The sequence below is a fragment of the Trichosurus vulpecula genome, chromosome 9, assembly GCF_011100635.1.
Source record: "Trichosurus vulpecula isolate mTriVul1 chromosome 9, mTriVul1.pri, whole genome shotgun sequence".
Classification (NCBI taxonomy): Eukaryota; Metazoa; Chordata; class Mammalia; order Diprotodontia; family Phalangeridae; genus Trichosurus; species Trichosurus vulpecula.
Window position 1 is genome coordinate 100640495 of NC_050581.1, and position 23418 is coordinate 100663912.

A 23418-nucleotide genomic window follows, 5' to 3' on the forward strand; every position below is an offset into this window, starting at 1 on the left:
TAAGTGCTCAATAAATTCTTGTTGACTCTGACTGCATAATCAGAGCAGCTTTGGACTGCACCAGACTTCTAGCCATAAACCCTACAATATTGCATGTGCCTTGCCTCTTTTCTTGTAACTGTAGTAAACTGTCTCCTCCTTTTTATGGTTTTATCTCCTATATGTGAAGATTTCACTATTGCAGCAAATCTTCTTTTTAAGATGGTCCAAGGGGTATAAAGCCATAATTGTTTGGAAAAAATTACTACATACAGCTAAGGAGCAATTTATCTTCTTCTTGCAAGATTTAGTAGCTCTGCTTATGCTGCAAAATGTAACATTGAGAAATAGTCTTACTCAATGTTATTGTCACCTTAGGAGAGTTGGCATCCAAGTACATCATCCAAAGGGATTTCTTTTCTATCGGGAGCTTAGATCATACTGAAAGTTTACAACAACCAATAGAAGATCCTAAAGCTCAAAAAAGAAGTGTTAGAGGTATCAAGCAATTGAAAAATAAGTATTAAGTGTTCACTATGTGCCAGGCATTGTTACAGCATAGACTTTTTTTCCTGTAGATGAAAATATTGCCAATTAACCTGGCCCAGGCTCTATGCTATTAATAAGGATTGTCTGAATACACTAAGAAATCCTGCTTCACTTCCCTGCTTCTAATGTCTCTGACAAGAAGAAGCATATTCTAGGAATGTCCCCCCTATACTTAATCAATTTCTACGTACATCAAGTGTTACCTTGAAGTTCAATGTACGAGATAATTGCAGTGTTAGTAAATAAGTTTCCTTTGGGGCATGGTATTTGGATCAACTTTATAATAAGAAAACAGTATATCATGGAAATATTGAGACATACAAATGAAGTCACATGAGCGTTATTTAATGCTAAAGAAATAAACTCTTAAGAACAATTCACTACTTGTGGTGCCATGTTTTAAGTATCACCCCTCTGCCTCTAGAAGTTGGTTTAAAACTTCTTTGAAACTAAATCTGTAAGCCTGACTCTTACTTTGGCTCATTAGCCAAGGTTTGGACCTCTGGCAAATTCAAAGATTCAGTGTGACACTGTGATTGTGGGTTTTTTTTCCCAGCCAGTTCCCACATTGATTGATGGTGTTTGGCGTTTTGCCTTCTTGTTGTTTGTTGTATTATTACAACAGAAAGCATTTTCAAAAGCTACATTTATCAAGTTGTCATAATAGTTTGGCTTGCATATCTATCTACCAAGAGAAGAATAAATCTCTCCCCTAGCACTAATCTGTTTGAGCCACATGATATCTCATATGCTAAGGAGGCAGTAGAGAACTCATAGGAATCCTGCAGTGGGATTATGGGACTCTTTGACTGAATGCTTGAGTGAAAGATATGTTTTGTATATGTTTTTGAAAGTTATATTTGGAGTGAAACCACAATAGGGTTTTGTGTCCCTTGCTTATTTTATAGCTAATTTTCAGTTGCATGTTTGGTGGGGTATATACTTTGGGAGAGCATTTGATTTAATATCAATAACTGCAAGTACTTTAACAGTTAAAAATCATTTTCCTCATGACAATCCTATGAGGTAGGCGTTATCATCTCCATTTTACAGGTAAGGCTCAAAGGTTGAATGAGTTGCCCACAGTCACACTGCTGAAGTGTCAGAAACAGAATTTAAGCCCCAGGATTTCTGATTCCAAGTCAAGTATTCTTTCCACTACCCCCTGGCTGCCACTTAAAGAGTTTTCATGATTTAGACACGATGCAGCCGTCTGATAACAGTTATTGGCCTAATTAACTGAAAATGAATGGTAAATCACTGGTAGATAGAAAAAAAAACTTAGAGTAAAATATAAAATGCACTTCTCAGTTTAAACAACACAAATTTTGCAGGTATGTATTTGGTACAGATTATTTGCGAAGTCATCATCTATTCATAATAACAAAGCACTTACTGGGCACAGGCAATGAACATTTCAAGAAGCATTACCAAATATGAATACATAGAGCAGTATGGCAAAGATTCTAAAAAGAGTAGTCTTCAGAATTTTAGAAGGGAGGGGAATAGAATTTACTGATCGTTTAGGACTCTTGGCATCAGCCTTGTCTTAGATGGGTAAGATTTCATCTAAGCTGTATTTTCTTAGTGTTTGAAAAAAAAGGGGAAAGGACAGTGTATCACAGATGAGTAGAAGGGGGCTGTTTCACACATGGAGAATACTTGCAGAATATGGAGTGAAGAAAGAAAAGGTAAAATACTGTTCCTGAGTAGATCATAGACTTGTTCAATCATCTCAGTGGTGTCTGGCTCTTCATGACCCCATCTGAGGTTTTCTTGGCAAAGATACTGAAGTGGTTTGCCATTTCCTTCTCCAGCTCATTTTACAGATAAGGAACTAAAGAACAGGGTTAAATGACTTGCTCGCGGTCACACAGCTAGTAAGTGTCTGAGGCCAGATTTGAACTCATGAAGATGAGTCTTCCTGACTCTAGGCCTGGCACTCTATCTACAATGCCCCCTAGCTGCCCTGATCATAGAGTGGTAATAGCAAAAAGGGATGTAGAAATAACATCTGGCAAAACTGCCCCTTAAACAAACTGTCTCTGACAAATTAAGCACCTTTGTGCGTGAATCATTATCTTTATACAGTTCTTGTCCTTAATACTCAAAGAGGACCAAGATGACATCACTATAATTATCTTTATGTAGCTAGCTAATGTACAAACTTAATGGAACAACTCCATTGCATAGATTTCTCGGGGTCCACAACTGAAGAATAATTAAGGACCATCTCCTTCAAAGCTTAGATCAGGTGTCACTTTCTACAGGAATCCCATCCTAATCCCCAGCTTCCAGTTGCTAGTGCCCTTCCCTGGAAATTAATTTGTATATATTTTTCATTTAATGTTCTATGTATGTGTTGTTTGCCATGATAGAATGTGAATCCTTGAAGAAAGACTATTTCACTTATATCTTTATATCCTCAGCATCTAGAATAGTTCTTGGCACGTACTAGACACTTAATAAATTCTTGTTCAGTTAAATGAATAACAATGAACATCTCAGACAGAGCCAGTCTAGGCGTATGTATGCTCCTATTTTCACACACATTTATATTCACTTCTGTGTTGTTCAATTTTGTTTTCAGTGACTATTCAGACTAATATAACAGTATGAACTTTTTATAAAAGCTTACATTGATGTTTTGGCTTGTGAAAAATGAGCCCTAATCAGCAAACCCCCACAGACGGGGGTGTTTGCTGACAGGTACAAGATTCTCGGGTATCTTTGGGAAAAACCTCAGAAATGTGGGAGTGTTATAAGTAGTTTCTTTGGGCAACCTCTGGCTGCATAAATCTGCTAAAAATTCAAATGCTTATATGAAGGGATGAAGAGAAAATAGTTATCCAAAAGCTATATGAAACCCCTGCTCTGGCTGTAAATTTGCTTGTCCTCTTTAAGCCCGGTCATTTTAGGACCAATAGCTTAAATGGCCTGAGGTCCTTCTGGCTTGAATCTCTAAGATAGTTTTATGTCTACTCTCTCGTAAAGTGCTCATTCTTTCCTTTTGAATGACTAAAAGGGTTTTTGGGGGGGAGAAAAAAGATATATAAGCAGATGGACTCTCCTATTTCAAAATTCTTTGCCCGTGATCCCATATTTGAAAATCAAGAGCAATCCAGAGCAGTAACCTGTTTTTACTTAACACTCCTCTGGTTTTTTTATAGTCCAAAGGTAAGAGTCTGGATCTTTATAGGAGCTGAATACAAATGGTGCTGTTCTGGAGAGCTCTCTGGTTTTAGGTTACATGGTCCCATGTCCCCTTACTAGGGGTAGGTCTGGCTCAACCTTCAGAAGGATCCGTTTGTTCACAGAGGAGCAAGGAAAAACGTTCAGGTAGAAGCAGCCTAAGGTACTTGAATTATCAAAGAGAGTTTGTTTATTCATAATAAGGGCTAAACATGAGTCATCCTCTCCCTTTAAAAAAATCAGACAATATGAATGGGGAGCAGGGAGGGGAGGAACAAAAGCCAACCAATCGGTGGGGCTTGGAAAAAAGAACTTTAAATTTTCCATAGCAATTCATCTGCTCCAAGGTTGGTAAGTTTTAATAATTGAAACTGAGATAACATCAGGATTTTGAAAAGTGGAAGAAGTGGTACAGTTTGTTCTGTGTTAATGAGGGACAAAGAAATTGTGCCTCCAGGTTACCTCAGCTTTGTTCTGCGTGTTATGAACTGTGTTATCTGTTTAAAGAAGACTGCCACACTACATATAAAAGGGTTATATCCTTTTTTTGAAGGGGTGGGGAATTGGTTAGGATTAAATACTGACTACCAGGAAATGTTGATATGATAAACCAAACTAAAAAATTAATTTCCACCGAAAATTTTTGTGCTAGGTATATTCACTTATTTTTCTGTCATAGCTGAGCTTTTCAGTCTCTAATTCTGTATATTTACACCAGGAGACACCTTCCCTATCATGATTGTATAGTTAAGGAAGAGAAGGCATAGTCACTTATATCCTCCATTTTGAATGATCCATAACAACTCCAAAATGATTTGAGGGCTGAGATTTCCAGTGTTTGTTTTCACTCCCAGAGGTGAATTTTATTTTGTTTAAATGTGAAGGAAACTATTCGGCTGTTTTATATTAATGAAGTGTAAAAATAAATGATATTTTCACCATTTAATTCTCAGATGAGTCTTTTGTGTCCAGATAAATCAATAATTCTCTAAATGTAATACTTCAGACTCAGCCAGAGTGCAGTCCTCATTTAGAATAGTCAGTCTGTTAATTTTAGTGAAAGTTTTATTCCATTTTAACGAAGTCAGTATTTTGTAAAATGATAGACTCTATTAAGTTATACAATTAGGACATAGAAATTTCACCAGTAAATATTGATATCTTTCTTTAAAAATACTAAGACAAGAGCCAAAATACCTCTTTGCCATATGTAGACTATCTGTATAGGAATTCTAGACTTTAGTAAGTCATTAATTAAATAAGAGAACCATGGTAAACAAGAACCCTCTTTTCTTTCACCAGCTTTATTAGTGAAGCATCTCACAGATTATTTTGTCCCTTGTCCCATTGTCCCATTGTCTTGAAGATAACCTCTGTAGCCCACAGTCCTATGATTAGCCCTTTGCCACACTCAACAAATGCTGTTTTGCTGAGCTAACACCCAGTAATGAGGACACCAGCTTTCAACTAAATAAACAAAATACTAGATGCTCAGTAGAATGGTACATTTACAGGCACACTTTAATAATTTGCTGATCATTATCAGATGTTAGTTGTTGGACACTGTTGTATCCTGGCAGACATTATGGCAAACGGCCTTTGCTAAGCAGGGATTAAATATTTCAATCCTTAGTGATGTACGTAGTTATGATCTATTATCCAGGGATATGTAAATGCACTCTTTAGGTGCTAGTAGTTGAAAAAGTCTTAGAAAGGGCCAATAAAGGCAATTATATAAAAGATAAAACAGTTGCCTTGGATGTGAAGTTAATGCTAAGACTAACATCAATGAAAATTTTAGCAGCATTGTTAACAATTTAGAGCTTGACAGCTTAACAGTCAGAAGATGGAATGGGATAGATAGGTAGTGGTCATGCTATCAAAGTACCTGATAACCTTGGACAGGTTGCCTAATCTCTCTGGGTTTCAGTGTTTCCGTCTATAAAATGAGATGGTTGGACTAAATGAACTCGAAGATTTCTTCCAGATTGAAAACCTTATAATTCCTCTGAGTTAGTTAATAAATGCTACTTTCACTTTCCCTTTAAAAAATGTTATTTATTTTCAACATACCATAATAGCAGTGTTAATGCTTTGAGTATTACCACATATGCTTTCTTAACAAGACACTTTTCAAGTGCAGTTTTAAATGTATATATATATATATATATATATATACACATATATATCATGCATTGTTTAATATTATTAAGTATATGCTCTGACAATTCTTTTCCTTCCATATAACACTTGTCCAATTTTATAGTGAAATCAAAAGGAAAATAAGATTCATTGAAAAGAAATGTGCTTTATAGAAAACTTTGCTCCAGTATATCTTTTCTCTTAGATGATAAAGATTTCTAAGCATGTATTATTTTAAGTATTTTGGGAGTGAGTAGAATTATAGTAGCAATGAAATCTTAGTATCAGCTCCTACTCTAGTGAAGGAATATATTGGTCCCAATTAATGTAAATAATGAATTTCATGGAATTGGTCACATTATTTGAATTTTCACTGAATATTTCCATTGGGGTAGAGATGGTTACCGTATTTTACACAATTATCTCTTTGAATAGCGTGAATTAAAATACATGCAGCTACTTCATGGGATTTATTATCATACTAACCAGGACCAAGATGTAATATCTCTTTAAGTTAGTCTTTCCAACATTAATTTGGTCACAAAACACTTTTGATCTTGAAATATATTGAAAGAATACAAAAAGCCTTGTCTAAGGAGCCAAGGGAACCCACAGCAATAGAAGAAGGCCAGGGAAATTATAGATCAATGTAAAATAAAGTCTATTTTCACATCCCCAAATTGCTGCATGTATTAAGTATTTTTAATAGACACACAATTTGGTAATGATGCTGCTGGCATTATATTTAGACTATCAGAGCTAACAAGAATCTGATTGGTCATCTAGTCTGTTGCCCTCACTTCATAGATGAAAAAACAAAATTCCATAGTTGCAAACCAACTTACTCAAAGTCACATTGTTTATAAGTGGGAAAGTTGGGACTTGAATCCAGGTCTTTTGAGTTCATGTCTAATGTTTTTCCCGCTATTCCACACTAGCTCTGGGTTCCCCATTCATGAACACCAGGGTTGTGTGGTTTGAGATTGTGATAATCTAGTTTAGATAATAGACAGTTTGGGATGATCTAGTTTAAATCTGATCATTTTAATATGTGTCAATAGCTCTCTGAAAGGGGTAGTCTACTATATTGGGGACAAAAAGATCCTTATTATTTGAGAAAAAGGTGGGCCATAGTTTCATTACTAGTAACATATGGAGTTGGACTTTGATGGTCATATAAGGTCTCAGCTATAAAATTCCAAAGTTTGGAACAAACATAATAATTATTATTTCTTCTTTTTTCTGACATAGGAGCTGTGAAGGTCGCAATATTCGATATAGAACCTGCAGCAATGTGGTAAGTGTGAGATTCTATGAGTCTAATAATGCTTAATGTTTCAACACTGGAAACTGCCAAAGCATTTTAAGTGTTTCTTGGAGGAAGGGATTGTGATGATAGAGGAAGAATAAAAGCAGAGTAAAAACGAATGATCTAATAACCAACCAGAAAAACCTAAGACACCGGTGTTTTTTCCCCTATACTCCAAGACAGATCTTTAATCAGTTGACCAGAATGCTAACTGAAAACCATGCCATGGGATGATCATTTGAAGAAATTGGAGAAATTTAGCCTAAATAAGAGAAGGCTTAGGAGTGTTATAAATGCTGCCTTCACGTATTTAAAGAATATCCAAATAGATTAGGTTTGTTCTCCTTGGTCCCAGAAGGAAGAACTAAGAACACTAGACAGAAGATGCAGAAAGGCCAATTTGGGCTAAGGATTTGAGCTGCCCCAAAATAGTATGGGCTGCCTTAGGAGACAATGGGTTCCCCATCACTGGAGACCTTTGGTCAGAGGCAAGATGACCACTGATCAGCGGTGTTGTAGAGGGGAGTCTTGATTAGGTACAAGTTGGACTAGAACACATCAGTGATTTCCTTCAAACTCTTGGGTTGGGTGATTCTGTAACTGAAATATTCCTGCTGCTTCAGAGTAGGAGAGAGGTGCGGGAGGAAGGGGAAGTTCACAGTGCTTTTGAAAACTGGTATAAATCACAGCTCTGTCATTCACTAAGAGGTCTTGTGAAAGAGTATGAGAAGTCAAAAAAAAATGGGGAGGGAATCTACCTGGGGCAATGTGAATGAACTATTAGTTAATGGAAATATGTGTTTGGGGTGGGGAGGGAGGAGAAGGTGGTAACCAGATCCTATCCTTCTAACTATTCCTGCCTCTTCTGCCCTTGTAGTACATAGCAAAGCTGGTGCTAGGATTTGATGTATGGTTAGGAAAAGATGAAAGGGTATTTTTTAGTTTCATGAGGATATATGAGTTGAATCAAATTCTGAAATAAGATAATTTTCTGGAATCAAAAACGTATAGCTCATTAATGACTATTGCATCTTTTATGTAACAATCTTAGGTTTGTACATTTTTCTATAAACATACCATTATTTCATTAAGAGTATTGAGTGCAGTAAAAAGGACATTAGTTCTGAGGTCAAAGGACCTGAGTCAGGCAAATTACTTCATTTCTTTGGGCCTCAGTTTCCTCAACTGCAAAATGAGGGAGATTCACTAGATGGCCTCTGAAGTTCTTTCCAGCTTGAGTGCTATATAGTTCTGTGCTTTTCATGACTACTACGTGAACTTTTAGTTTAGCCTTTAAATTTCCAGTAACTACCACAATGTTTCATATGTAATAAATGCTTGTTGAAGTTAATTATTTCCAGCCTACTGAATCACAGGATACTAGATTGGGAAAGGGCCATTGAGAAAACATCTACCTCCTCCAGCTTCCCAATTCCTGGTAGGTGAATGTGTAAAGTAGCCAGGGCAAGTAGCTGCCTATTCTTTCCTTTAAAATCTCCAAGCAGAATCTGTGCTTTTCCCATTAATCTTTCTAAGAACTTTCATATCAGTAAGCAGACTGATAGATCTCATAGTACTGAAACCCATTTACACTACATGGATTAAATCTTTACAGTTTGTAGAGTAAAGCAGATAATGAATCTTTTATGAGAACCTCAAGTCTTCAAATAACTTGCTCTTGACATTGGTGAAAGTTTTCTCTGAGTTTTTCTGGCCACAACCGGAAAGTACCTTGCCAAAACAAACCTCATGAGATATTTTTGTGAAATAGACAGATTTTTTGAAAAAAAATAGAAAACAGAAAAGCTATTTTCATAGTCACATCCTAATTTTTCAGTCTGATAATTTAGGATATTTCAAGTAAGCATCATACTGTTGGATACTTGTTCAAACTGAAACTGAACTATGACCCTATTGCTACAAGGTGAACTTTTAGAAGTGACTTCCTAAAAATGTGGTATTTCATATGACTCTGATGTTATTTCTTTCTTGAAGTTCAATTATACAATTTTATATTAAGGAAATAGGTCCCATAATTTTTATAGGAAAAAGTAAGGAAGATTTCTTTCACTGATGAATAAAGAATTACATACATTTTTGTGAAACTTAATTAGAAGCCATATTAAGCCCGGGGAGTATTATTCCTTCCTATGTGAAGATAAATGAAAGAATTTCTTAATAAAGCTATTGTTCCAGTGCCACTTAGATGAGTCAGTCCTTACCATATTATAGGTTAGAATTTGGCCAATTGAGAATTAGTAGAACAAAAGGAAATCTTCACTGATTTGTTGCTTGAATTTGGAAAGTGATGGAAAAAAAGGATCAGATTTAGAGTGGAAAGAGGACAGTCTTTTTTTTTAGGAGGGTTATAATTCACTTCCACCCCTTATGAGCAATTGAAAATTGCCCTAGAGTGCCCTTTAAACCTTGATTTCCTGTTTACTCTTACTTTATTTCCCAAAATCTGTTCCTTTCTTCTCACTGCTACTTCTCCTTAAGCTAACTACCCACTTCTACCCCTGCCAAACCATTCAGTGTTAAATGAGTAGATGATCAGATCCCACAAGTTTATGTGGAGTTTATCTAGCAACGCTATGACTAAAACCCTTGATTCAACCATTAAATTTCTTTTAGCTGCTCTCCTGAGACAACCTACCACTCATTTTAAAAATTCCAGAAAAGTGAAGTTTAGCAAGCTTGCTTGCAAAGATCATCAAGAAACTATGCTTGATGAGAAGCGCTCCCAGGATGACAGGATGACCAAGGATAACCATGTCATATCAAGAAGAGAAAACAAAATGCTGAAGAGAGTCATAGTAATTGCCTATAAATATTTGAAGGGCTGTCTCATAGAAAAAAGGTGTGGGTATTCTATGTTGTCCCAAAGGGGGAAAGTAGGGTTGAGGATTACAGAGAGGCAGATTTTGGCTAAATATAAGGAAAATTTCCTTAAAATTAGAGGTTCCCAATAGTGGAATGAAATACCTTATGGAAAAGTGAGCTCTCTGTATCTGTATCTATCAAAGATGGTCCAAAAAGGATTCCTTCACTGGTTGGGAATTTGGACAAGATGGCTTCTAAGGCAACATCTAATTCAAAAGGTTTTTGACAAATGTACAGGGATTTTAATAGTAACAACTGAAATTTTTATGTTGCCTTGAGTTATATGAAATATATAACTGTGAGGGACGCAGTGGGTTGTTATCTCCATTTAACAAATAAGGGAACTGAGGCTCAGGTGGAGGTGAAATTACTTCCCAACACGATATAATGCTGAGTGAGCGGAGCAGAGCCAGGAGAACGTTGTGCACAGCCACAGATATGTGGATTCCGTGAGGACCAACCCTGACATACTGCGCTTCTCTCAACAACCTAAAGGGGCAAGGACAACTCCAGGGGACTCACGATGGAGAATGCTATCTTCATTCAGAGAAAGAACTGCGAAGTTTGAATACAGACTGAGGCACACTACATGCTCGCCTTTTCTGCTTCTCTTTTGTTTTTGGTTTTGGGGTTTTTTTTTGTTTTGTTTTGTTTTTTTGGTTCTGTTTCTTCTTTCTCATGATTCATTCCATTGGTCAAAATTCTTCTCCACGACTTGACTAGAGCATAAATTAATTCAATGCGAAGTTATACATGACAGTTATATGAGACTTCATGCCGTCTTGGGGAGGGAGGGGGGAGGGAGGGGAGAAAAACTGGAACTCAAAACTATGTAGAACCGTGTGTGGTAAACTAAAAATAAATAAAGGAAAAAAAAATAACAAAAAAAAATAAAAAAAAATTAAAAAAAAAAAAAAGAAATTACTTCCCAAGGTCATGCAGATGGTCAGTGCCTAAGCCAGAAATTAAATTCAAATCTTCTTATTCTAAGTCCAATGTTCTTTCTCCTGTTCTAGGAATTTTAGGCTACCTATTTCACAAGTATATTTCGAGGAGAAAATGAGATGAAAATGTGAAAATTCTCTGAAAAAAAGTTTCTAAAAACATTGTAGAAAGGCAAAACATTATCACCAACTACCACCATCATTTACAAGTCATACAAAGGCCTTTAAATGACTTAGTTTCTCTTACTGGACTTCAAAACACACAAGAAATAAATATTTACTGCAGTACTATGTGCTTTCTAGACTCTCTTGTCTGTCCTTATGCTCCTTAAGCCATAGCTTGTCAATCAATAGTTTCCCTGTTGTCGATTCTACTGTTCATGTACTTGGCTTATAACGTGTCTAATGAAATGTGCTGTGAAACAAGGTTTTATTAGAAGAAAGGATATAGCTTTACCACTTAGGATTGGGGTGAAGTTGATTACCTTGGGTAAATAGTTCTCTTCTCTTGGCACTTTAGCTTTCTGATCTGTAAAACAAGGGGATTTAATTAAAGAATTTCTAAGGTTTCTTCTATTTCTGGCATGAATTGTTCCCTCAATGTTTTTCTTAAAAGGGAGTTATGTGGTGCTGTGGATAGAGTGCCAGGCCTGAAGTCAGGAAGATTTGTCCTCCTGAGTTCAAATCCAGCCTCAGACACTTATTATGTGACCCTGGACAAGTCACTTAACCATGTTTACCTCAGTTTCCTCGATTGAAAAATGGGCTGGAGAAGAAAATGGCAAAGCACTCCAGTATCTCTGCTAAGAAAACCCCCAATGGGGTCACAAAGAGACATGACCGAAAAACATTTGAACAAAAACGTTTTGAAACGTTTTGAAAAAACGTTTGAACAAAAATCTTTTCCAGGACTTACATTCTTTATTTCGTGTTTTAAAGACAAGATCTGACATTGTGTGTGCTGACATCTTTTGTTCCAGGCTGCCTCTTAGATCTAACATTCTGTGTCCTAATATTCCAGAGGCCATGTTTGTCAGTTTTTGCCCTTAAGTTCCCTTCTAAATTTAATATTCGGTGTTTCTATGAAGTAGCTCACAATATAGGAGGTAGTTGTGAATGAACCAAGAGACATGAAGATAAGCAGATAAGTCAAGGTATTTTTTCAGTAGCAAAAAGATACATCTGGCAGTAAACACTGGATGCAGTCAAGAAAGTCAAACACTTAGCACAGCATACCGGTGTTTAGAGTAATGCTTGGCACAAGGTAAGCCTGTAATAAATTCTTGTTGGTTGATTGAGGCCCATTGATTGAGATTCATTGATTCTCATGATTTTCTGATCCACTCAGATTTTATCCTCTACCTGGATCTAGGGTTTACTTTCTGGTGCTTGTTTTAGTCTTACTTTTATTCTGGTTGTGGCTCTTTGCTGTGTCATCCTGTGCAAGCCATTTCTCTAAGACTTAGCTTCCTCATTTGTAAAATGAGGAGAATGGCTTAGAAGACCTCTAAGGCTCTTTCCTCCACAGTGGTCCTAGCCCTGTCTGAATAAGTTGAGATACTAAGGGGGATTTAATGGAGAAAGGAAAACTAAATTTAAGATTGGAATGTCTTTGGCCCTTTCATAACTGGACTTTTCATTTGTCTTTATCAACTTGTGTTCTTTTTTTTCTTCCATCACTTCCTCATGTCCTAGGAATTTTTTTAGATGAGAATGGGCTCTCATTGACTCTTTCCTTTTCAACTTCCTCCCCTCCTTGACTCTTCATAAGCAAAGAAAGATGCTTCTAGTAGAAAGGACTAGTAGGGTAAAACTTCTCGATGTGGAGGTGAAAATAGTAACATTGGGAAGTTTCATGAAGTTTCATGTGCCATGTATAGGTCATTGGCAAATAATGTAAATTTGCTGTGTTTGGTCAAACTGCCCACATGCTGCTGCCTTCTCACATGTCTTTGGTAGGATCCACATTATGAAGTAGAAAAACAGGGGGCATTTTGCTGCCATTGTCCATTGATGATCAGAAAGTGGCATGGCATGGCACCTGGAAAACTCCCCTTTAAGACTGCCTGTCAGGCTACCCTGGGGGCAAAGTTTGGGTCAAGGAAATGCTCCTAGTGTCTAGGCATACACCATATCAATAGTAACTGACATCATCAATAAATATCCTTTGCCTACTGTGTCCCAGACAGGGGCACCTCCGGTGTACTACAGGAAAGGACCCCAAGGTAGTAAACATTCTATTAGGCACTGTACTAAACACTCAGAATAGAAATAACAATAGAAATAGAATCCCTGTCCTCAAGGAGCTTATATTCTAATGGCAGAAGATAACACATAAAAAGAAGGGGAGATGAGAGGAGGAAAAGGTGCTGGGGAATGGTAAAGGAAGTGCAGAGTACATCCTGAAGAGGAAAGAGTTATCATTAGCCTGGGTACCCTCCTTAAATGAAAATACTGGGAGGAGACATCCAATCAAAGGGAGAGATGGTAGTTTCAGGGAGTACTTCCAATGTATGCACTCCAGAGTTGCAGTGAGACTTGAAGAGGAAGAGCTAGGGCTCCTATTCCACCTCTGCATGGTAGGATATGACCCCTTTAAACAACTTTCAAAGTCAGTGAACCTTAGGTCACATTTTAGTAAGGAGCTATTGCCCACCCGCCTGTCTGCCTTCCTGGGATCTGCTACCCCCAGGTTAGAAACAATCTATAATTGGCTCCTTCTTCATCTTGTTGGCTTTTGTAGTTTGGTTTAGGATTTTTTTGTTTTGTTTCTTGCTGCCTGAGGTGGTGGAGGGGCGCCTGAGTGGGGGGATGGTGAGGGAGGGGAGGAGAATCTGATTTGGGTTGGGGGGAAAAGGGAGATACATTCTTATTCCCCACCACCTCTACTACACCTTTCTATCACTTCAAGCCCATTGCAAGCAGTTTTCAGACAGTATGAATTAAAAAGCAAAAGAAAAAATTTATTAACTCTATGTGTAAATCTTGTCCAAGAAAATAAATTTTTTGAAGATAAGGTTAGATGATTTCCTCCGTAACTGTTTCAAACCTACCATCCTCTGGGTGCTTCCAGAGGTCGTACACATCATCGCTCATTCCCTCCTTTGCTGACTTTATTCTCTCCAGCAGTAGGCTAACAAAATGTGCCTGAAGCCAGTTCTCTCCCTGTGTCACTGTGTGATTAAACAGCCAGCCAAAGTACTGGAATTTTACTTATGCTGCAGTCTTGGTTCCAGATCTGATATTTGAAGACTGACAGGAAATATCTTTTCCAAATAATTTCATTAGATCTAAGCCTTTGGACACTGGCACAACAGTGTCTGGGATCAGGCTTCCCTGGCCTGTAGGGCTCTACTTGCATTTTAGATTTGGTCCAAGTTTACTAGTGTGAATAGCAGAGCTAGCTAACTAGCTGTCATCTATCTATCTATGTTTTAATTTGTCATTCCCATTGGACACATTTTAGTCACTAAGATGAACTTTCTTCTTACTGGACTTCCTCCTAACCCCTAAATTCTCTTTCCCTACTTTTTTTATATTTGCAGAGGACATAAGAAAGAAAAATGAAGCTCTTACAGAACTCTCTAAGATCTGTCCTCAACCTGGGGCATTTTTAGTGGTAGGCATTCATTAAAAATTCCTCCAGTTACTTTGTAAAATATCTTTCTCCATATGTTCTGGAACTAGATGCACTAGTAAATTCAAACTCTAGCCCTGGTTGAAATGCAGGCTAATTAAGACTTTTTTCCTCTAGAAATCTAAATGTCCCATCATACAAAATGTATTAGGACAGAACAAAGCATCTTTGTAGTATATGATTCTCAGTCATATCTTGTTGAGTGGTTTCTAACTCCTCCTGTGCTTACAGTCTGAGTAGATGAAGATGAAGCGTGGTATGTACTGTCCCAAGTTCAACTGTAAGGACTATAGAAATGTAAGTGATTATGACATTATGCAAGTGAACGAGTGTGCACCATCGAAGGTTTTAGTTACCCTAATGCTAGAGGAAAGGTAGAAAATGGCCATTCCACTCATACTCCCTATTCATTGGTTTCTATGTCTCCTTTTTAGTAGGCATACAGGCTCTGGATATCTCTCTTTTAATGCAAAATAGAGAATTGTTACTTGGGGGCATGTAATTGGAGAACTAGAAGAATCCTCTTTTGAATTTGGCACAGTAAGCACATTTTCATAGACATCATAGTTTGTTGGGGTTGCCCCAGCTGTTGTTAATTCATCTCAAAATTCGATTACAAAGGGAAAAATGTTTTCAAAGAGATAGGGAGGTAAGGGATATTTTGTAGTACTTTTCTAAATACTGAATGGTCAGGCCTCTGATAGTACCATTGCTTCTTAGTCTTTGACCTTCTCTACAAAGAGAAATTAATCTGTAAGGACAGTCGCACTGGTCATATCCATCAAGTATGCTCTAATTCCCAACAAGGATGCATGTGATCAACTGGGTGATGGTTTGGATTAGAAATCAGTTTCTTTCCCACAAAGTAAAGATTAAATTGTGATTGGTTGTTACATGATTTTATAAATAATGAAACATTCTTAGACTTCCTTAAGAAATGCGTAGCATCTAAAGCAAGGAAAGGGATATTTCATGCCACACTATATCCATATCTATCCATATGCATATAGATAGATAGCCATAAAGATAGATATAATTTCTTAGCAGAAGATATTCAGGATGGTTGAAGGTGCCCAAAAGCATGACACAGAATGATCAGTTACAGGAACTAGGGATGTTTAACCTGGAGGAGAAAAGACTTAGAAGAGATTTACTTTGTTTTTCATCTCTCTAACAAACATGTAACAAATAGTCTTTCTCTGTTTCTTTTCCCTCAACTAGATTTTTAAGAAGATAGAGATTGTGTCTTATTTGAACTTTGTGTTTATCTCAGTGCCCAGCATGGGGTTCCATTTGCAGTTAGCATTTAATAAATATTTGTTGAATTGACTTTCGAAGGGATTAAATTTACTCTCTTTGATCCTCTAGTGCAAAAACTAGCAACATTTTAGCTCCACAGAAGGAAAAACTTCCTAATAATTAGAACTGTCCAGCATGGAATGGGGCTGCTTTGTGATGGTGGATGCTTTCCATACATCAAAAATATAAGCATTTGTTAAGCAGAGCACTATATTAGGCACTTGGGGGGGAGCGGGAGAATATACAATTTATGTAATATTCTATCCCTGCTCTCAGGGAACTTAAAGTCTACAAATGCATTATATTATTATATGTTAAGTTCATTAAAGAGTTACAAAGAAGTATTCAATTCAACCTCAAAAGCATTTGTTAAATACTTCCTAGGTTCAAAGCAGTGTACAAGGCAGTGGGGATACAAAACAAAGTGAAAAACAAGAGGTCTTGCTTTTTAGGAGCTTGTCTTCTACCTGAGGCTTGGTAGAGAATATAACATTTACACATATAAGTTAAGTACAAGTTGATAAGGGTGAAAGTACTAACAACTGAGGTGACCAGGAAAGGGTTCCTGTTGGAGGTAGCACCAGAGCTGATCCTCGAAGGAAGCTAAAATTATCTAGGAGGTGAGGAGGGGAAACTGCCCATGCAAAGGCACGAAAGCTGGAAATGGAAAGCTGAGTTCTGCAAATGAGTGGGATATTTTGGCTGGAATTCAGAAGGGATGAAATAGGTCTGGAATGGTGGGCTGGAGACAGACTGTGAAGGACTGTGTAATATGAGGTCTGAGTGGAAAACTTATTAACAACCAACGATGGCTAATGGAGGAGGTGGCATAAGAGTTAGACTTTAAAGGATTAGAAGAAATTTAATAGGCAAAGAGATCTCCATGTGAAGGTGGATAACCACTTGTCAGTGACTTTATAGAGGGGATCTATTGTTCAGGTTAGGTTGCAATACACAACTTTCAAATATGTGTAATGTTGAATTTTTCCTGTACGGACAGTGTATTGTGGACAAACTGCCCATGAGTAGACAAGAACTATGACATCGATAAGCTAGCTCTAACACCTTTGTCAACTTTGTGATTTTAGTATTCGTATCAAATTACTCTGGTGGGGGGAGAAAGCCAACCTCACATTTCTTGACTGCCTTTTTCTTATCATTTATGACAAAAAATAAAATAAAAAAGTAATTTGTCTATTTATGCACATACTCCTTGGTACGGTGGATGTCCTAGCTGTGTCTTCAGTGCTCCTCAGTAGTCATCAAGCCAGGTGTGTTTCTCTCCCTTCACCCTACCCCCATATATTGAAAACCTGTACGTTCCTTTTGTCTTCCCTTTTCAGTTGACTGTCAAGATTTTTATTTTATCTTTCATAATGCTATCCCAGACCTTTATAGTGTTTTATAGATTTTTTTAAATTAACAAATATTTATTACAGAATCACAGAATTTCAGAGTTGGAATTCCATTTGGTTCAATTCACCAAACATTTACTAAGCATCTACTAAATCACTGTTGTAGATAATGGGGATACAAAAGCAAAAATGAACAGTTCCTTACCTCAGGGTACTTATATTCTATTCGAACACATGAACAGACACAGATAAGTAGATAAAAAATGCATTCTAGCAGGAATTAGAACTAAGAACTGGCAAAATCAACTGGGGGTCCCTTCAATTTGGAGGAGACTTCAGAGGGTTGGACTTGTTTTAGTTTTTCCTAGGGGGCAAAGCTATGGGTAGAAGTTACAAAAAAGCAGCTTCAGGCTTTATGTAAAGGGGGAAAAATTCCTAATAATTAGAACTACCTAAAAGTGGAATGGACTGCTTTGGGAGGTAATAATTTCCATCCTTACTTGAAGTCTTTAATCAAAGCCTGCATGACTATTTGTCAGGTATGTCATAGGGGAAATCCTTTCTCACATACAGGTTCGTGTCTGATCTAAATACCTCTTCTGTATAGCTACTCAGAGTAACTTAAAGGCAGTTCCCAGACTAAAAGTCCTCAGTTCCTTCAGCCGGTGAATTTGATATCCTTCACTATCCTAGTCATCCTTTTCTGGACACTCCTTGGTTTATTGATGTCTTCAAAATATTGTGCCTGCCATCTGACCCATGCTGCACCTCATTCTCCCTTCCAATTCTGGCTAATCAAATCAACACTACCATTCCTGGAAAGGACATGTCAATCAGTGGCCACACGACTCCAATTACTATTCTTGTGACAACTCTGTCCAGAGCACTCTTGCATAGACACCCTTTTTTTTTGTATTATCATTCCACTTTATGTCTTGTCTTCCATCATTGGAAAGTAAGCTCCTTGAAGGTAGGGACTATGTTGCTTCTATTTGTATCCCCTGAATGCCTGGCCATAGTAAGTACCTGATAAATGCTTTTTTCCACATTGTATTCCCTCTTTTTTGTGTGAAATGACCAAGACAGATTATGGTGGGACACCTCCTAACACTTGAATACCTTGCTTCCTTTAATGAAGATTAAGGTGAAATTAGTTTTCTTTAAGAGCCAACTGTGCTTTCTTTAAGTACCTACTGCTTATTTCTGGGAGAGATAAGAAGTTTAGATAAGAGAGTCTCTGCTTTCCTCCAGCTATAGTCTAGGAGGGGACCAAGATACAAACATGAATAGCAATAATATACAATATTGTGAATACATTAGAGAGGTGCGAATCAAAGTGCTTTATGAGGTTCAAGAGGGAAGATGTCAAAGGCGTTCATTTATAACCTTTTCACCAATCATGGTGTTAGCACACACTTATGATAGCAGCTGTCGGGGAGGCTGAGGCTTGTAGATCATTCAGGCTTAGGAGTGCTGAGCTGCCATAGCCTAAACCAGGCCTGTCCAACCTTAGGTTTTTTATTGAAACAATAGACAATATATTTTGATTTGCCATTTTAGTGAGAGCTCTGTAGTAGCTTGGCTTCCTTTACTAAAGCATTTATGTAAATTTCTATGCTTGTAGGCAGGCGGCATAAATCTAACTGGGCTGCATCATTTTGGACAGCCCTGGGCTAAGCTAATCAAATGGTGTGTTGGTAACCAAAAATGGGCTCCTTAGCACTTAGTCAACAAGTGCCCTTGAATAGTTTGGCTTTTTTCCCCTGAACTGAATGCTGTTTGTATGTTGGATTGGAGTAAGCTTGTCGGCCCCTTCACCTTGCTTCCCTTGCTTAAGCTGATCGAAAGAACCTGTGCTTTCCCGGTCAACCCCTTCACCTTGCCTAAGCAGATCGAAAGAACCTGTGCTTTCCCCGGCGTACCTTCCCCCTCCCCCCCACTCCCGCAGAAGCTGGATGGTTCAAAACAGCTTCCGTTGGAGCCAGAGGCTGCTACAGCTACAGCCACAGCCGAAGCTGAAGCAGGAGCTGCCGGTAGCAGAGCTGACCTATGGGAGGAAGCTGAACAAGGACTTGAGGCCAGTGGGTAATCTTTTTACCATAGAGGTGAAGCATGTATATGATTTTGCTTTACACCATCATGCTTCTCTGTGGCCTCCTGGTTACTCTTGTGTGGCGTACTTATTGGGCCTGGAAGCTTTTGATCAATATATCAAATTGGGGATGCTGGTTCATGGGTTGGTTACTGTGGAGCCTAAATATATGCTTTGATTCTTCTGCCTCCTACTTTGAGAGTTTCTTATATCCAGCAGTTCCGAACCTTTCAGACATATATATGATCCTCTTTGAGATTATGAACTCTGCCCTCCTAATACAAATGGTCATACTAATATCAGCATTAAAATGGTGAGACTCAGGCCACCGTCTCTCCGGAAGAGAGGCAAACTGATCTGTCATAAGCAGAGCAGATCAAAGCTTTTATCAGGGTAGAAATGGCCCTTCAGCCTGGGCAAGGTAGGGCGAACAACTCTTTAAAACAAAACAAAATACAGTCCTTTCAGTGACCCCCTGCGAGGTGTATAAAACAGGTACGTATCCTTATTGACTCATTTTAGAAATGAAGTCAGAGAGGTATATTCTACTCAATATAGTAAACATTTAAGTACAATAGAGTGACTTATTTAAAGGTACCTAGCTAGAAAATGGCAAAATTAAGGCTTGACTATGTCTTCTGACTAAAAGCCAGTTGTCCTTTGGCTAGACCACAGCATATATATTTGTGATGATGATTGTAGATAGCATTGATATCAGGTTCTGATCCCTTTTCACTTATCTCTCTGTGACCTTGGATATGTTAACTAATGTTTCTGTGTCCTTGAGAAGGGACAGATGTGCTGATTGACCATGTACCCCAATCGTATTGATTCTGAAGCATTGTAGGTCATAGAATTTAGAACTGGAAGGGATATTTGAAGTTGTCTTTTTTTTAAATTTTTTTAAATTGAATTTTATTTTACCAGAACACAAATACAAAATAAAGACAAGAAACAAAAACATATCATAAACTTGAATATTGAAACTTAAATATAAAGTAAAAAAGAAAAAAAAATGTCATGTGCATAACAGAACATGGAAGAGGATTCAAAATATTTAAAAATAGATTTTCATTTCAAGAAAGCCTATATGATAAATAATACACCTTGTGTTGAGAATTGTCCATCTTTTCTTTGCTTCTTTGTGTTTTCTTTTCTTCTCTGCTGTGCACTTTTAACTTTGTTCTTTCTTTCCCTCCCCCCGCACCCCCAGAAGAGTACAATATAATTTAGATATTTCTTGATATATACATACACACAGATATATACATACACTCATAGATATATACATGTGTATATAGACATATACTTTCCCAAACATAATCTACTCAGATCTTTGTTTTTTATGTTTGTACATATCTTTTGTTTCCTATCCTTCCTGCTTCCTCTACTTACTTCTACCGGCTACATCACCTTCCTATTACTTGCCTACCCCCCTCCTCCAGCAACCACCCTTCCCTCCTATTACTTGCCTTCCCCACTCTAAGGATCCCTCCCCGATCCCCCCATTCCCACTGATCTAAAATCCCTTTACGTATTCCCTCATTCTCCCCTCTAAAAATCCCTCCCATGTCCTAATCCCTCCCTTGTCTTCCCCCCCACTCACTAAAACCCCTACCGTTTTATTTCTTCTAAATTTAGAACTCTTCTAAATATATATGTAATGTTTCCTCTTAAACCCATTCCCGATGAAAGTAGGTCACCAGAACTACCAGCCCTCCTCCCCCATCTTAATCCTCTGTGTCCTTTCTTCTACTTGCACCTCTCTTGTATAAAACAGTTACTCTTTTTTAGCTGTTTCTAAATGGTTTTACTTTTTAAATTCATATCATAGTCAGGTTTATCCCCCACTTTCTTATAAGCTAAACAATTATTAATAAGAAAATTAGACATTCATTTTATATTTTATGTTATATAAAAGGTAAGCAGTCTGTTCTTGTAAATCCCTTATAGTCAGTCTTTGGTATGTACCTTATGTGTCTCTTAGTTCTTATATGTCAAATCTTCTATTAAGTTGAGGATTTTTTAAACAAAGTCCTGAAAGTCTGGGGGTTTGTCAAATGTCCATTTCTTTTTCATTGTAACTAATACTGAAATTTGAAGGGTATGATATTTTCGGTCAAAGCCCCAGGTCTTTTGCTCTTCGATATATTGTGTTCCAAGACCCATGGTCCTTTAATGTGTCTGCTGCTAGGTCTTGTGTAATTCTAATTGTGGCACCATCATATTTGAATTGTTTTAATCTGAATGCTTTTAGTATTTTATCCTTGAGCTGGCGGTTCTGGAACTTGACTATGATATTCCTATGAGTTTTCCTCATAGGATCTCTTTTAAGTGGTGTTTGATGGATTTTCTCTATTTCTCCTTCCCTACCTTGTTCTAATGCTTCAGGACAATTTTCTTTAATTATTTGTTGTATTATTGTATCAAGATTCTTTTTTTTATCATAACTTTCAGTTTGTCCAATTATTTTTATATTGTCTCTTCTTGATCTATTCTCCAAATCTGTTGTTTTTCTTATAAAGTGTTTCACTTTCTCTTCCATTTTTTCATTATTTGTGTTCTGTTTAATTATTTCTTGATCTCTTATAATTTCAGTGGCTTTGCTTTGCCCAGTTCTAATTTTCAAGGTGTCATTTTCCTCCTTGAGATTCTGAATCTCCTTTTCTAATTGGTTGTTTTTCCTTTCGTAACCTTCTTGTTTTTCTTGGATTATTTTTTTTTTTAGTTTTTCCTTCATCTCTGTCATTTGATTTTTAAAGTCTTTTTTTTAGAATCTTCTATAAATTCTTTTTGGGCAAGTGACCATTTAACATTACTCTTTGGGGATTTTGTTACTTCAGTGTCCTCCTTGGAAGATGAAGCCCGGGCATCTCTATTCCCATAATAGGTTTATATGGTCGGATTCTTTCTCCTTTGCCCATGCATTTTTTGTGGTAATAACTTGATTTTTTTATAATCACCTCTAGCCCTGGGGTATGGGAAATGGTGCCTCTTACCCCAGGTCTTTAGTTCACTCCTCTAGCCTGGAACCAAAGCTAAAGCTCCAACCTCCTGTAAGTGCCCACAGCCAGGGGCTTTCTGTCCCACTGCTTCTGCACTCACTGGGCGTGTGTTGGTTCCTTCTCACCTGCACTGCTCTTCACAGCACAGCTGGGTCTGGCGTTCCTAGTCAGGAGAGGTTCCTGCAATCTTTCTGGGCTCAAAGGCATGACTCCCCTCACAATCCTGGGGTAAAAAGTTCTTGTGGCTGGGGCCAAGGCAGCTTCTCAAACCAACTAACCTCAGTGCTTGCTGCTTGTTGTTAAAAGGGAACCTAGCCTGGAAGTGTTTACTCCTCACTGGGACCAAACCCAGTCCTAGGGTTCTTCTTCAGATCTTCTCAGACTGTCCCTGGAAGATCCTGGTTGTGCCCCATTCTTCTTTGTCTCCACCCCACTTCGTTCACCCTAAGGTGCTATTTTAACCCTTTTGTGGGGGAAAATCTTGAGAGCTTGGAATTTTCTGACCTCCTCTGCCATCTTCCCAGAATCTTCTCCCATTTGAAGTCTTCTAATCCTATCTCCTCGGTTTACAGATGAGGAAAATGAAGCCCAGGGAAGTTGTATTGCTTGCTCAGTGTCACATATGTTGTAAATAGCAAAGCTGAGATTCAGATCCAGGTCATTAGTCTTTAAATCCAGTCTTCTTTCCTTAAACTTACTCTACTGCAGTTTGGTTATGCCTATAAATGCTTGTTTGCCCTCTGTAACAAGAGCAATTTAAACCCAAGACAATTAGAATTGCAAGAATAAAACATATAGCTAGTATGTTAAAAAAAAAAAATACTGTGCATGAGCCAGATACAATGGGACAGATTCTGGAAAGACCCCAAAATTCCAGCCTTTTTGAGCTTCTCGACCTGTTAAGGCATATCTCTTTATTGAGCCAAAAACTCATCAGGATCCATCTTCTAAAACAATAGTCTCTGAGTTTCATAAGATGCATGTTAGTCCCTGATGAACCAGTTGGAAGATTGAGAAGGGGATTGGAAAGAG

At 37.7% G+C, this 23418-nt stretch overlaps 1 protein-coding gene across 1 annotated transcript in view; it reads left to right on the forward strand.

Moving 5' to 3' along the window:
* ADAMTSL1 (ADAMTS like 1) overlaps nt 1-23418 on the forward strand; it is a 371558-nt gene that overhangs the window by 21756 nt on the left and 326384 nt on the right. Inside the window, exon 3 of the mRNA XM_036739597.1 lies at nt 7114-7159. Within this exon, the coding sequence (XP_036595492.1) occupies nt 7114-7159 (46 nt within the window). The remainder of the gene's footprint in view (nt 1-7113; nt 7160-23418) is intronic.